The 17,247-nt window shown below is 34.3% G+C and overlaps 1 protein-coding gene across 2 annotated transcripts in view; it reads left to right on the plus strand.

Annotated features, from left to right (window-relative positions):
- The window catches only part of HMCN1 (hemicentin 1), a 508,306-nt gene that overhangs the window by 367,234 nt on the left and 123,825 nt on the right, over window positions 1–17,247 (plus strand). For both annotated transcript variants that reach the window (XM_037506314.2, XM_054693419.1), the window contains exons 47-52: window positions 2,737–2,850; window positions 3,315–3,401; window positions 7,902–8,093; window positions 12,638–12,811; window positions 14,115–14,228; window positions 15,067–15,212. In XM_037506314.2, the coding sequence (XP_037362211.1) occupies window positions 2,737–2,850; window positions 3,315–3,401; window positions 7,902–8,093; window positions 12,638–12,811; window positions 14,115–14,228; window positions 15,067–15,212 (827 nt within the window). The remainder of the gene's footprint in view (window positions 1–2,736; window positions 2,851–3,314; window positions 3,402–7,901; window positions 8,094–12,637; window positions 12,812–14,114; window positions 14,229–15,066; window positions 15,213–17,247) is intronic.

Here is a 17,247-nt window from a genome sequence, read left to right on the forward strand (position 1 = left end):
GCCTATTCTGTTCCCCTCTCTGGCTCTGGTGAATTCTCTCACCCTCCCGCACTTCTGACTGTACCCAGTGCTTGTATAAATAAATAAATCTTTAAAAAAATAAAAATAAAAAAATAAAATTCCCAGTTGCTGAAAAAGCAGAAACTGTTGTTAGATATAATGACAGCATCCGGGTTCCTAGAAATGGAACAGAGAAGATAGTGATACTGTATGCCTTATTATAGGTTGACAGTTTTGTTTTATTTAGTTTTGTTCTGCATGACTAGCAGCTGGTGATCCCTGAGTGATCACATTAAGAATCTTTCACCCCGCGGTGCTGCCAGAGGAGTCATTCAGTTTCAGTCTGAACATGAGTGTTGTGCAACAGATGAATGAGAATCAGATGCATGTCATATGATTGCTCAGTCCTTGGTCAGCTACATCCTTCTGTTTCAGTTAGAGTAGCCCTCCTGAGACTTTAAGGACAGTTTTTCTGAAAGCAGTATTTTGGTGAAAGCCCTGTCATTGGTATGAAGTTATCTGCCAAGAACAGAGAGCTGCTATAAAATTTTAATAGATATAAGATATGTCTCCATATAACTTACTATCAGATCCTTTTTTTGTTTGTTTGTTTTGTTTTTCACTGGATTAAGTGAGAGACCAGAAAACAAAGAGAAAAGCAAATCATGTGACTTACAAGGTTAGGGTCCCAGGAGTCAATGATGGCTCACAAACGAATTGTTTTAAGATCTCTCAACTGGAATCTTGTGACAGTCTCAATGATTTGAAGTAGTATGAGTGCTTGAATCCTTTCCTGATTAGCAGAAGTTTCTTGATATGTACTTTGATCATTTTTGTCTTAGCTTTGTTTACTTAAATTCAACTGGAACAAAAGACTGAATTCAGATGATTTGACAAAGTAAAATACTTCTAAAACCTAGTAGTCATTAATAAATGAAGTGTGGTTTCTGGAGTTAGGAAGGAGGGGAAAGGGTAAAGGGAAAAAATAAAGTTTGATTTGTAGGGTCTCATCAAAAAATGTTAATCACACATTTTAAAGTATGTTAAAAGATTAATTGACATTTGGATTAATACCTGTCTCAGAAATTTGGGGGAAAATGTCTGAGATAAGGCCATATTTTACCAAAAAGCTTGTACCACTTATAAAAAAAAAACCTGAATTCAGGTCATCAACTTAGAATAAAATACTGCTGATTTTGACTTTATTGACTTGAAAGGTGGGGAGGTTGTTCATACTCAAAGCTCAATGACAGCTTGTGTTTATAAAAACAGAAAACACATGGGAACTCCTGACAAATCCAGACCCAGGTGAATATTTACATGAAAAAGTCATGTTTAACTCTTTTGGTTTTTTTTTTTAGTTCAAATTCAAGATGGCAAGCAAAAATTTATCAGCTGGAAAATTATTATAAAATCTAGAAAGTGATTTACATTTTTTCTTTGACTTCACTCCAGTGGTTTGAAGACTCCACACTCTTGGTGTCTCTAGGTGTCCCTAGCAGCCTGGTTCTGTCTCATTTGCTAGTTCCTCTTCCTTTGTCCTGAAAAGGTATTTCCCTCCAAGGCACACCTTTCAGCTTTTCAGAGTTCTATACTCAGACACGAGCATGTCTTGGGTGAGGACTCTTTCTACACAACATAATTCAAAATATAAATAACAAAAGCAGAATCACACTCATGAATGATGTGACTCCCATTATTGTTGATGTGAGTAATTCCAGTGTGCCATGAAACTCATCTGAAAACTAGTAGTCAGTCTTGGGCCTCCCCCGGTGGCGCAGAGGTTGAGCCTTGGGTTGCGAAGCTGCCCACAGCCTCTGCAGTGCGGTTCGATCCCCGGCCGCCAGGCGAGGGTCCTACATGGTGCGTAGACCTCTCCTGCTGCCCGCTGCTCCCCTCAGCAGTGTACTTCATCAGTCTGCCTGTTCTGCTCCCTGCTCTGGCTCTGGTGAATTCTCTCACCCTCCTGCGCTTCTGATTGTACCCAGTGCTTGTATAAATAAATAAATAAATCTTTAAAAAAAACAAACAAAAAACTAGTAGTCAGTCTTCATGGTTCCATGACACTTCAGTTTCCTTTACCTATTGATGTCTCCCAAATTGGGCGACTGTGGTCTTTCTCTTTCTAAAATTCCCATTTCATATATTTAATGGGAAACTGGGAATATTTTCCTAACATCCTGTCCTGATCCTGATTTTCTTTCTAAAACACAAATCAGAGCATGATCACTTTTTATTTACACACTTCCTTAGCTTTTAATGAGCCAAATAAACCTAGGTTCCTTCATATAGTGTCCAAGGGCCTGCTGAATCTACCGGTTCTCCACCTAGCCTCATCTTTCACCATTTCTTCAGCTGCTTTGATTTAGGTACAACAATCCACATTGCTTACTATTCTAGAACCTCATTCATCACATGTCTACAGTGGTGTCTCTCTATTTTTCTGTGTGTAAAAGTATGTTTACCTCTAAAGATTATGTTCAGGTGTGACCTCTGTGAAACTCCATTTCTTGCTGTCAGCTAACATAGTATTTATTTTTTCTTTGAAGCAGCAAAATTTTCTGAATTATCTATTTGTATCATATAAACTTAGAACATGTAATTTTTTTAAAGCTTGACATACATTCATTTTAAAGGCCTTGAAGTGTATTATATTTTACCCAAATAGAACATCACTTGGAACACTTGAAAAGGTTCCGTTTTCTTTTTGTGTCATCTGATGCTTGGCTTCTCCAGGAGGTAGAACCCTGCGGTTGATGCAGACCAGAAAAGAAGATGCTGGCCAATACACTTGTGTTGTAAGGAATGCAGCTGGGGAAGAAAAGAAAATTTTTGGACTCTCAGTATTAGGTATATATATAATTTGCCATAACTAGAAAACAATCTGACTATTTTATATTCTGAAAGCAAAGTTCAATTTGTTGTTTTTCTTTGGTCCCTAGATTGTCAAAGCTAGCAAAAATTCAATGTTAGAATTGTTTGGAAGTAATTAATTTGAATAAAAGAGCTGAAATGCTGTAGATTTTCAGTTCATACTTGTTCAACAATACTCTAAAAATCTAATAACTTCTTTCGTGAGAATTCTTGTTGAAATTATAGTGGGGGTAATCATGCCATTTGACTTTACATATACATATAACCCCAAAGTGTCCTTAAAATTAAAATTGATTAAAGCAGTATTATAATGTTATTTTAGTAATCAAATAATAAAAATTTGGGGGTTTGTTTTAAATATTATAATTTAATAAAAGTATAAAGATGCCCGTAAAATAACAGTCCTGCTGTTAAAAAATGTTACTTTTTTTTTTTTTAAGTACCACCTCACATTGTGGGTGAAAATACATTGGAAGATGTGAAGGTAAAAGAGAAACAGAATGTTACACTGACTTGTGAAGTAACAGGTAAGGACTCAGCTCTGGTTCTTTTGCTATTCCCCCACTCACTGATTAGTCATGGTCTCTGTGATATATCTTAATTATTTGAGACAACAGCCAAACTCTATAACAAGCATTTGAAATGAAATGTCAGCTATTGCTGGTAGAAAATATAAGTGAAAACCTGTCAGATTCTGTGGAGATAAGAAAATTGCCACACAGAAAGGAAGGAGAGATGGAGAGAAGGGAAAGAAAGAGGGAAAAGGCAGAAAAGAGAGGAAAATAAGAAAAGAAAGACATATTGATCTTTTCTTTCAATTCAACAAATTATCCTTATTTTTAAAAAATTCTGGTTTTACTTCTATGTAAGGTTTCCTGCCCCACCTCCTCTTATGTTTTTTCTTTTTTTCTTTATGTTTGTACCTTCCTTCACACTTCCTGTTTCATTTTAGTTTTATTTCAGTGAAATAGCAGGACTTTGGGTAGAAGGGTTACATTATTGAAAGCAAGGGATAACTGAGAACAAAACTGTCATCTTAATATGTTAACTTATTACAAAGGGAACAGAGACTAGTAAAAATGAAAATGAAAATTCAAAAGTGAATTTCACTGGCTTTACTTTGAACTGCTATGTTGCTATAATAAAAATAAATCTGTACAGGACATTTTCAAGCCTGTCTTTTTAATATAGATGGTCTTGGAAATTTAAAGAAACAATGTGAGTATTCCATAACATTTTCTAGAAGGCCAGCATTTCAAGGAAGATACAATTTGTTTTTTATATCATTGTTTATATACCTTACAAGAACATTAAATTTAAAGAAATGTTTCTGTTTTAAGAAAAGATAAAAAGTGTGACATGTCCTATAACTTACCCCTCCCTTTTTTTTTTCTTTAGAAATGATGTGGTAACTACTGCTGCATAGAGATCAGTTGCCTAATCTAATAGCATCCTCCCTTCAGGGCTTCCAGTTTCTTCTTTTTTTTTGTTACACTGATTTTGTTTTTGAGGTTTTTTTAAACAAAAATGTTTTCTTTGTTTTATGCAGCTATAATTGACCTATAACATTGTACAAGTTGGAGGTATACTATATCATGATTTCATACACACACAAAATTAATGAGATTAGTTACACCCATCACTGCACATAGTTACGAATGTTTATTCTTACAATGAGAAATTTTAAGATCTCCCTAGCAACTTTCAACTATACAATACAGTATTGTTAAATATAGTCAGCATTCTCTGCATTACATCCTCAGGACTTATTTCTCTTATCACGGAATTGTTCGCTTTGATCATATTCACACATTCCCTCACCCCCTAACTCCTGCCTCTGGCAACCACCCATCTGTGAGTTTAGATTTACTAGATTCCATGTGTAAGTGAAATCATATGGTATTTCTCTTTCTCTGGCTGACTTACCTCATCAAATATAATGTCCTCAAGGTCCACTGATACTGTTACAAATGACAGAATTTCTTTTTATATAGCTGAATAATATTACATTCTATGCATACATACATATGTATATAAACATTTATCACATTTTCTTTAATCAGTCCATCTGTTGATGAGCACTTAAGTTGTTTCTATGTCTTGGCTCATGTGAATAATGTTGCAGTGAACTTGAGAGTGTAGATGTAGATATCTCTTTGAGATAGTGATTGTGTTTCCTTTGGGTATATGCCCAGAAGTAGTATTGCTAGGTCATATGGTAGGTCTATTTTTAATTTTTGAAGGACCTTCCATACTGTTTTCCTTTCAAAAAGTGCTAATGATACCCTGTTACATCCAGTATAAAGCCTAAGACAGCAGCAGGAGTATGCTCAGCAGTGAGCAGTCCAGTCTGGATGCAAATAATAAAGTATTAGATGTCAGTAGAGAATTTAAAAACAATAGGAAGTTGGACTAAAGCTGATAATTTCAATAACATACATCAACTTTCTACTTTTACTTCTCAGCCCTTCATATTTTACATTATTGATTTTATGTCATACATATAAATTACATATTTGTGTCATATATCCAAAAGTAAATATTGTAATTATGTTTATTTTGAATGTTTTTTTAAACTTTTAAATTAAGTGTGTGTGAGTTATGTACCACTATTCCCATGTAAGAGACTCTGACTTTGACTGTATGTTTATCACTATAACTGAGTATTTCACCTGCATTCATATTCATATGCTTTTATAGTGCTAAGTAGCTTCCTTTCATTTCTGCATGAGAATGGCTTCTTTGTTTTTAACTTTGAAAATTTAATTTTAATGCATCTCAATGTAGCTCTTTCATTTCAAACTATTTGGATTTCGTGAATCTGGATGTACATTTTTCTTCCATGCTTACGAGATTTTGTATCATTATTGTTTTGGATATTCTTTCTGTCCCCTTCTCTTTATCTTCTGGAATTCCCATAATGTGCCCTCTAAGTCCCATAGGCTTTCTCTACTTTCTTTCAATCTTTTTCTCTTTTTGCTCTTCTGGATGATTTCAAATGACTTAATCTTCTAGTTCATTGATTCTCTCTTCTGCTTTGTCAAGTCTATTGTTGAAGCTGTTGAATTGTTCAGTTCAGTCATTATGCTCTTCAACTCTGGAATTTGTTTTTTTTTTCCTTTTTTTGATGGTTAATATTTCTTTGGTCAGTTTATCATTTTGTTCACATACTGTTTTCCTATTTTTATTTAGTTTTTTATTGTCTTTTTGAATTTGCAAACCTCTTGAAGAGCTATATTCTAAATTATTTGTCACACAGTTATAGACCTCCATTTCTTTAGGGTCAGTTATTAAATTATTGGACCTTTATTTTTCCATTGATGGTATCATATTTACCTGACTCATTTTATTGCTTTCTGCATATTGCATTGGCAACACCACACAGATAAAGAAACAGGAGTTGTGGAACAGGCTACACAATGCAGGGTGCTGCTTAATGAGCAAGATCCTGGACTTTTTATTGATAGAACAATCATAGAACATTAAGTACATGGACTAGGAGGACAAAGAGAAAAAGATGGGTGAAACTGAAAGGGTACTTATGTCATCTAAGGTTTCAGGGGGACAAAAGTCAGCTGACCAGATATTTATCTGCTTGATGACCAAGTGTTGTAATTGAAACTATACCCTAGATCCCTGGCCATGGTTCCAATCTTATTAAGGTGTTCCACTGATCAGTCTCTGGGGCACATGGTTGTACATCAGTCAATGGCCCCCAGGGTGTTCCTGGCCATACCTCATGATGCATGCCCATTTTCCCAGGGTGATCAGGTATCCTGCTCTTGCTTGATTTGAAAGGAGCCTTGTAGGGTCTGGTATATTACATTTTTTTAGGTCATATTGCTGATTGACTGGTTTGTTCTGACTTTGTATAAGAGAGCAGACAGCCCTTAACCAAAATGGTGGCCAATTGAAGGCTTGCAGACCCACATCTGCCCATTTGAGTAAGTGGTCCTGTCATTCAGACTTAGAGTTTCACTTCATCAGTCAGCTCAGCTTGGCATTCTGAATGGGTCAACTGGTTGCAGCATCCTTGGGAAGTTGGGACTTGCTATTAGTGTCTCTATTTGTTTGAGATTACTGCTTTACTATTATTTCAAGGTGGGGGTGGGATGCTTTTGATTGGGAATAGTCAGATAGGACTGCTGACTTTGTTCCATACCTAGAAGGTTAGCTGTAGAATATTGACTGTGTGGTTGTCCAGATTCTTGGGTTAGGCTTCCCAATCTGGGGGATCTATAGTAGGGTAAGTCTGAAAATTGTGTTCCCTGTTTAGATGGGACCACAGGACAGACTCCATAGCTAGTATAAGCAAGCCTACCAGTTTTAATATAATATCATCCTAGCCCTCTTTTCTAACTGAAGTTGCTTTGATGGGTTTAAAATTACAAAAACTTATTTGAGCAATTTAAAATTTAATATTTAACATGGCTTACATTAAAGCAAGTATAAAAGTTCTTTTCATTAGGCTGTAGAATTAGAGGATTAATGACTATATTTTTGTCTCTATTTACCTTATTATACATTTATGCTAGAATATTGTTGTGATTCCAAATATCTGCATATTGAATTGTTTACTTAAAGTTTTTTTTTCTCTTTGCACTTTTAAAATATATAAAACTTTTAAATTTAATATGAATGTTAAATATATTCCTATTAAATTAAAATGAATATAAAAGTATTTATATAATAATCTTAATAAAAATACATGCACCATTTGTAAGTGTATTTTACTCTTACAGGTGCAGTAAAATTTAGTTAAATGATTAATATAGAATTATTTCACTTGGGGAAAAAATTGGTATATATGAGAAAGTGATTTATGTTAGATCATGTTTTAGCATGTTAGTATGATCATTATTGTAAATTATATAACGTTTGAAATTTTATTTTAAAACTAATGGTTATGGCATTGTGTTAGAAGTTGGATATTTAAAAAAGCAAATGAGTGAAAAATGCTTTCTTTCAGTTATCAGTTGCAGGCATGTGATTATTGGCCAGTTCTCAGAAATGATTTTTTGTTACAGGAATTCCAATGCCAAAAATAACATGGCACAAAGATGGGCAGCTCCTTCAAGAAGATGATACCTACCACATTATGTCTGGTGGTCGTTTTCTTCAAATTACCAATGCCCAAATATCACACACTGGAAGATATTCATGTTTGGCTTCTAATACAGCCGGTGACAAGAGCAAAATCTTCAGTCTGAATGTGTTAGGTAGGTATAATATTATTCTGAATCTTGAAGAATCACACTTGACTAAATCTTTTTATTCTCAGTTAATGTCCCTACTATAGAATTTAGTTATATAAGGGCAAATGTTTGTGTAGGTTTGGTGTTTTCTTTCATTCATTCATTCATTCATTCATTCTACTTAGAATAGCTACTATAATCCAAGCAAGGTGACTTGTGTTAGGGACATGACTATGGACAAGAGAGATGTTAAATAAGGAGTAGTAAAGGGTAAATATATGCTGGTCAAAGAAAAACAGGTCAATAGTGAAATGAACATGACCTGAGATATGTTACCTTTGCTTTATGAGATTCTGCCATTATTGGTCATTGTCCATTTTATGGTCTTTGAGTACTAGGAATGATTAAATAACTTCATATTCATTTCCTACATTGTCCAAGTTATGCATGTGTCTCAGGAAAGACATTAAAATAGATTCTTACTTTTGATGCAATTATCAAAATTTTAAATACAGCACCTAAATGTATTGTGTTTGATTACTACTATTAAAATGCTTTCTTTATCCTAAAATCAACTGATGTGTATTTGAGTACATACCTTCCTGCATTTTTTCCTTTTGTACTTATTGACTAGCCTATTTTACTAATACATAGTCCTATATATAGGAGCCTCCCACACGTGTCATCTGGAAGCTCACCGTCTAACTAACTAAAGAGATATGCATACAAGGAAAGCTGTTTGAAATACTGGGTAATTTATAAAGTGTTAAATGAATGGTATATATTCATAATAATTAAATATAGCTATAATTGTCCTAAGGCAGAACTCTCTTTTTGTTGTATAAGATTTAGCCCCAGTACTCAACATAGCATTGAATAACAAATACATGAATAATTGTTAAATTTATGAGTCAGTTGATTCTAATACATCTGTGCTCATTGCATAGCTACTAGTGTAAAAAAGGCAAATTCTCAGCCCTGGTTGTGTTTCTATACATAAACAATAAACTTAGAAGAAAGGGAAGGTAAGAAAACAGTCTGCTTACAATTGTACCAAAAAGATAAAATATCTAGAAATAAGTAACAAAAGAGGTGAAAGACCTGCACACTGAAAATTATGTTAACAAAAGAAACTAAAAATGTTACCAAAAATTAGAAAGCTCTTCCATGGATTGGAAGAATTTACATTGTAAAATGGGCATTTTGCCTAAAATAATATGTAAATTCAATGCATCCCTATCAAAATCTCAATAGCATTCTTATGAAACTATAACAAAAAATCATAAAATTTACTTGAAACTACAAAAGACCCCCAAACCATCATTTGAAAAAAAAAAGAATAGAAATAGAGCTACCACACACCTGGACTTGAAACTGTACTACAAAGCAATATGGTATCCAATAATATACATACTCAAAACAGTACAGCAGTGAAATAAAAAGACATGCAAATCAATGGAACAAAATTTAGAGCCCAGAAATAGACCTACACATATATAGACAACTAAGTTATGATGAAGGAGCTAACATCCAATTGAGTAGGGAAAGCCTCTTCAATAAATGATGTTGGGGAAATTGGGAAACTATATGCAAAAAAATGAAACTAGACCCCCCTCTTACATTTTATACAAAATGCAATGCAAACTGACTAAAGACTTGAACATAAGAGCTAAAAGTATAAAAAGACATAGAAGGAAAATATAGGTGATAAGCTTTTTTATTTCAGCCTTATATCTTTGTAGCTATGTCTCTAACAGCAAGGGAAGCAAAAGCAAAAGTAAACAAATTGTATACATAAAACTGAAAAACTACTTCTTTTAAGCAAAATATCAAAATGAAAAGGCTTTTGACTGAAGAAGATATTTTACACATCATTCATTTGACAAAGGGTTAATATCCAAACACATATAAAACTTAACAACAAAAGCAGCCTGAGTTTAAAAATGGACAAAGGAACTGAATAGGCATTTCTCCAGAGAAAAAATACAGGAGCCTAACAGTCACATGAAAAAAAAAAAAAAAACCAGTCACATGAAAACTGAAGTCTTTTATTGGGAAAATGCAAATCAAAAGCACAGTATCTCCTCACACCTGTGAGAATGACTATTATAAAAAATAGAAGTAACAGCAAGTGTGGGTGAGGGTGCAGACAAATGGAAAGCCTCATCCACGTTTTATGGTAATATAAATTGGTTCAGCCATTTTGGAAGACAGTATGAAAATTCCTCAAAGAATAAAGAGATACCATATGATCCAGCTATCCCATCCTAGATATTAAAGGAATTAGAAAATACTAATTTGAGAAGATATATGGACCCCCATGTTCATTTCAACATGATTTGCAATAGCTGAGAGTTAGAAACAACTTCAGTGCTCATCAATGTATGTGTGGATAAAGAAAATGTATATATACATAGTAGAATATTCTCTAGTTATAAAAAAAAAAAAGATGAAATTCTACTTTTTGCCACAACAGAGATGGCCCTGCATGGTATTACATTAAGTAAAATAAGTCAGAGTGAGAAAGACAAAACTGACAAGACTGATTCCACTCATATGGCAATAAAGAAACAAAACAATTGAAAGAACAAAGTAAAACACTATTATACTATAAAAACAAAATAATGACTACTAGAAGGGACAGGGGAAGAGCAGTGGATAAATCAGATCAAAACAGGCAGTTGTATGATAATAGATGGAAACTAGACTGTCATAGTAAACACACTGTTGTGTAGACAGATGTGGTTTATCATGTTATATCCCTGAATTCAATACAATGTTATAAATCAGCATTACTTCAATCAATAAATAAATTGTGTTTCTGCTGTAATTGAAATCCGACTCTTCCCAAGAGACCCTAGTTCCTTAGAAATCTTTCCAGTAGAAATCTCTTTAATTCTTTATCCTAGGTATCCCAAACCATTGCATCTGACTATCCCACCAATACCACCGCCACCACTTCCTGGTTGCTTATCTATTTCTTGTCATTCTCCCTCATTCATTAAATGATCCGAATCAAAGCCTTCTTTTTCATCAATTTCATAAAGTTCAGACTATTTGCGTATGTTTGCAACTTCTAACGTACTCAGCCATAATTCAGTGTCTTTCCCGTTTCTTTTCCCAGGGATGAGTTATGCACGTTCAGTTACTGGTTGCACTTATGCCCTTGAGCCTGTATCTTTCCACCTTCTTTGGTATGTCAGTAATTCCTACCATCCACCCTCCTGAAGCTACCATCTCTGTCACTTCATATTTCAACCACTCCCTGTCTTATTCCACTAAAATTGGACTCCTGCCCATACCATTTTGGACATTGCTATAGCAAAGACTACTACCTTTTGTTAGCTCTAATAACTTTTTTTGCTCTTTATTTTAATGTTTTGGACATTATCCTGTTTTCTTCACTAGTTATCCTTGCATACACTTGATTGCTCCCTTTCTCTCTCCTGTGGAGACTCTTAATTAACCCATCTCTTAAACATTAGGATACCTAGCATTTTTTCCATACTACATTGCTCTTTTTACTCCAGATATTTTCTTCAAGTAATGAATTTAATTCCTAGCAATTTAATTTTCACCTTCTATAGATGCTTGGCTCTTTTTATTTTTTTGAGGTAACATTGGTTTATAACACTGTATATGATTCAGAAGTATAAGATCACACCTCTTCAGATAAATATTACCACACCACATCCACCACCAAGGCACCCATAATTGTTTGTGACCCAGATCTTTCTTTCAAGGTTCCGATTTCTATGTAGTTTCCATTTGGCCATTTCTACTTGGAACTCTCATGGGCACTTAAAAATCAAGAAATTCAAAATGAGAACACCATTTTCCCCTCCTAAATGTCCATCACTTTCCATGTTTTCTATTTCTGTTGCTTCATTGCAGTCTACCTAGATCCCCAAGCAAGAAAACCAGAAGTTATCATTGACTCTGCTTTCCCTTAGCCCTCAGTTCTCTCAAGTCCTGCCAATTGGCATGCTAAATCTTCCTTTACACACTTCCTCCTCTTCCTGCCTGCTTTCCATGTGCGGTTCAATCCTTCAGTATTTTTCATGAAGCAAATGTACCTGTCTCTGACCCCCTTTCTTTCAGTATTGAGTATTGATACCCTCAAACCCATCCAATATGCTCCCTGCTTTCCCCTCTGTTTACACTACTCTGCTCGTAACATGCTCCCTCTTCTTACTAGTTTCCCTTCTTTTACTTCCTAACTACCAATAATTCTTTAAGTCTCACTTTGAAAAACCCTCCTTTATGAGGTCTTTCCTTATGACACTCCTTTCCCTACACTTCGGATTGGGTTAAATGGTACCTTCATATATCCTGCACCAAAAATTTCCATTATTGCCCTTATTACTTTGTGTCATGATTCCTTTTTGTGTGCCATTTCATCTATTGCTTTTAGAGGTTCTCACTGCTTTTGTGTAGGATAAAAACAATAATTATGTCTTGCAATTGTTACAAGGAATGGATTTGTTCAAGTTAATAAAATGGAAATTTAGGAATCCATTAGAACTATCTAAATATATTTATTTGATCAAACTTTAAATGTTTTTTAGTATCTCCTACAATTGCTGGTGTTGATAGTGATGGCAGCCCCGAAGATGTCACAGTTATCCTTAACAATCCCACATCTTTGGTCTGTGAAGCTTATTCTTACCCTCCAGCTACCATTACCTGGTTTAAGGATGGAACTCCTTTAGAATCCAACCAAAATATTCGTATTCTTCCAGGTAATTAGTTTACTTCAGATGTTCAGGATGAAACTGTAGCATGTATGATTGTTGAAAAGCAGAACCATCAGTTATTTCCTAAAAAATATTTATGTTATTGTTTGTGTTTTATGGTATTTTAATATTTAAAATTATCTGTACATATCTTATAATCCTAGAAATTACTTTCTTGAAAAAAACAATAAAATATCTAAATAAAGACAAATAAACAGCATGATAGTTGCTAATTGCTGAAATATTTTATGATGTGGAATGCCAGAAAGGATAGAAATTTATGTCTTGTTGAATTGAATCTTGAAGGAGTGTTAGTGTTTAGTTTGAGTTTCTTTATCCCTCATTGATACCTGGTGATATGTGTGAAAATAAAAAGAATTCAAAGTTATTATTGCCAATTTTAAGAAATTTATACTCTTACATGCAAGAGATAATATTTGTGGAAAGTTTATACCATGAATCTGAATAATGATATGGATTCTGAGCTGTTAAGGGACATGATAAATGAGTTAATCTTAAATTTTATGAGAATTCTCAAAAGAAAATGGCCACCATGGGTGGGAGTGGCTTGGAAATGCTTTGTTGCAGTTAGAACTTAAGTCAATCTTTAAAAAAGTTACAAAATTTCATTGGTTGGAATTGAGTTGGGAGAGATCTCAGATCCATCAGAATGAATAGCACTGGAAAGGTACAAAATGAGAATGGCCTACTTATATGCAAGCAATAATTAAATACTTACCTCCCACTTGAGTGTAGATATTGTTTGTGTGTGTGTGTGTGTGTGTGTGTGTGTGTGTGTGTGTGTGTATGAGAGAGAGAGAGAGAGAAAAAGAGAAAGAGAGAAGGGTAGGTGATTGGAGTCATGTTTACAATGCCTGGATTAAAACTTTTAACTTTATGCTTTCAGCCAACTAAAGGCATTAAAGATTTTTAAGGAGGAAGTTTTCATAATAAAAACTATCTTAGTAAGCTCAAGCTCTACTGATAAACCAGACAGATGAGAGGAAGAAGAGACAAAGGCAGAAGACCTTGTTTAAAGAGAATAAAATAATGACCTTAGCTTGACTATGTATAGAACCATGTGGGTATCAGAATGAGCATGGGATTCATTACCTTAGAGGACTATCATCACCCACCAGGCAGTGCCCATTTGTCATCTGTCTATATTACAGTTTGTTTTGTGTCAAATACCTGCCACAGAATTGGCATATAGAAACAATATGTTAGTGGTAAGAGCTAAAATTTGGTAGTTTGTGCATATTCTGCTCTCACTGTGACATCAGTGACCCTTTGATGTTCCATTTTTTAGGTGGTAGGACCCTGCAGATCCTAAATGCACAGGAGAACAATGCTGGAAGATACTCTTGTGTAGCCACTAATGAGGCCGGGGAGATGATCAAGCACTATGAAGTGAAGGTCTACAGTAAGTTTTGAAAGAACAGTGTGATCATATCTTGCCCAAGTTTTCTGTTTCAGTCCTGTTTTTCATTGTGGATTCATAATTATTTCTACTCATCATTAAAGATTATTGTCTATGCAGCTTGCTTCATTCAGATGGAAGTTGAATTAAGCGTTATGCCCATGACTTCAATTGCTTAAATATGTGAGGCGCCCACTCAGTCTGCTCACGAACCTCTTGTTGGAGAACTTGTCAGTGGCTCTGCCTTAAGTTTCTCTATTGTTTCCTTCTGAATTACTTTCAGGGCTGAGTTACAGTATTTGCATACACAAACTGTTTAAATGAACAATCTCTAATCCGCATCCTAAAGTGACTTGAGGTTGATCCACTCTACATTAGCCTGTCCAAAAAAAAGAAAGAAAGAAAAAAAGCTAAGCTTAAGCTACCTTTAATGGTGTCTACATTTCAGGACTTCCTTTTTGTTTTTAAAAAGGAAGAGTATTTTTTTTTTTGTCTTTTGTTCTTTGACTAGGTTCCTTTAATGACCAATAAAATGCATTTTATGTGTCATGCTCAGACTGTCTTGGATACCTGGAACAAATGAAACTAACTGCTCTATAAAGATCATTAGCCTATTTGATAAGTTTATAATGATGAAGAAAAATGTTTTCTTCACACTCTATCTGAATGATGCTGGTTCTAAAAATGTTAGCTTGGGTCCTGCATAAAAATGGAACATAAAAAGTGTCTCAGTTATTTCTTTATTTTCATGTTAAACAATCATTAATTTGATTTCTGCTGTATTCCATGTGTTTAAATGAACTAATGTTTAACTCTTTAATCTTCATTTTTTTAAATGCAGTTCCACCCATAATCAATAAAGGGGACCTTTTGGGGTCAGGTCTTTCCCCGAAAGAAGTCAAGATCAAAGTAAACAACACCCTGACCTTGGAATGTGAAGCTTATGCAATTCCTTCTGCCTCCCTCAGCTGGTACAAGGATGGACAGGCCAGTCACAAGTTTTTTCATTCACTTATAGTTTGTTAAAGACTAAAATGGTCAATTAAAAAAAAATAGGTGCAAGTGACTCAGAGAATCAATGTAATCTTAAAGCCAGTTTAAGTCCATGAACCTAGAAACTAAAAGCAAAAAAAAAAAAACAAAAAAAAAAAAACCCTTGAACTACATACAACAGTTGTGGTATCATTCCATCACTGGTGACTGTACATTTTGTTTTTGTGTACATTAGCAATGGTCTATGAATATCCAGTCACCTTCCCACTGAGGAATGTTTTGTTTTTTGTGATTTTACAGAGTAAGTAATGTTTGCAAAGAAGAAACACAGAAAGAGCTAAATCACCTTAGAATGATAGGTATAACATTGGTATTGAGTTGACAGTTTTCTCTGAACATCTTTAATTCATTTATAAAAAGTAACATTTTTTAATATTCCAAGATGAAGAGAAAAGCTGAATTTTATTAGGTGCACAAGTCAATGAACTGGTGGCAATGAGAGACTTTAAATAACAGGCAGATCCCACAGTTAATGTGATCTGACTCTGAGACCACACACACTTATTTCTTATTCAACTTATTTTCTTTCATGCTAGTTTTAAAGACATATGCTCTGGTGTTTCTAGACCAAAATATTTTTTTTTTAGCTGCTAGCACTGTGCTTATTAATACGGATGTGACATAGCTCAGCTGACATTTGACCTGTTTTACACATCATCAACCAAATGGTCAGTTAAATTCCAGTTATGGAAGTTCAGGTCAGAGCCATAATTTAAGGTACAGAGAGATAGACCTTTAATTTTTCAAGTCACAGATGGATTTTGCAATACTGGCAGCTAGGGAAAAAAATCACCTCTTATAAAATAAGCAAGTTTCATCTGGAAGCCATTGGAAAAGGATAAATATGGAACACTCACCATGTTCTGTTTACCGTTTCCCTTCTGATTAACAGCATACTTCATGGTACAACATCAATTCTGAGTGAGTTCGCTTGGAAACAATTTCTTTCTACATTGAAATCTTATTTTTATTTTAAATTTTAATTAGAAGCTTTTCATTCTTTGCTATTACTACTCATAGGCACACACAAACCATAAATGTGTAAAAGCTGAGTTGACTAAAACTGCATGAATGAAGAATGAGCAGTTTGTTTCATTTTAACTTTACTGTAAAGAGTTAAATTAAATTTCAGATCCAGACCTTTCAATGATTCAATTATGATACTCTAGTTAAACTGCTAAATGTTTCAGGGCTTGGGAGCGGTCACCTAGAAGGTATACTAAAAAATACTGGCTTTTAATTTCCATATCCCTTCTATTGTTCTTTTATTCTTTACATAAGCACTGGTGTTTGAAAAAGTAGTGTTTTGGAAAAAACCCACTAAAAATAGTGTCAGTGTTAACCACAATAAATTTTGATCAAACTTTTGAGTTTTGTTGACCATGATCTGAGGTATTTTTAGCACAGAAAAATTAATTTATGCTAGCTTATATAAATGATATGTTAACAATGATTTATTGCAGATTATTTATTAAGCAAATACTATTTGCCAGACATATAGGTGTGATCCTCCCGACAGCTTTGAGGTAATGAGACAAGAATCTCTACTTGCATAAAATTTGGGGAGACAAAAACTGAACAAACCATAAAACATCTGATGTGCCAGATAGGATAGATGTTATGGAAATATCTTGGTCAGGAAGACGAACTGTGAATGTGGAGAGTATAATCTTTTATTTATGTAGGGAAGAACATACCAATAAGGTGATATTCAAACAGAATTTCAAAAAAAGTGAAGAAAACAGATACAAGATAACTGAGGGATGGGGGGAGTAATCTAAAATAAAGAGAATTACAAATGCTAAGGCACTGAGCCACTTTAGCTGAAACACAGTGATTTGGGGGAACACAGAAATGAGCGAAAGATTGGAGCAGATCATACTGCCTTGTAGACCAGTTGTCTTTATTCCCATGAGAAGACCCTGGGGAAATGTGAACATAATAGCCAAGATCTGGAAACAACCTCAGT

This window comes from Talpa occidentalis, unplaced genomic scaffold, assembly GCF_014898055.3.
Source record: "Talpa occidentalis isolate TD23 unplaced genomic scaffold, MPIMG_talOcc4v2.1 talOcc4.12, whole genome shotgun sequence".
NCBI lineage: Eukaryota > Metazoa > Chordata > Mammalia > Eulipotyphla > Talpidae > Talpa > Talpa occidentalis.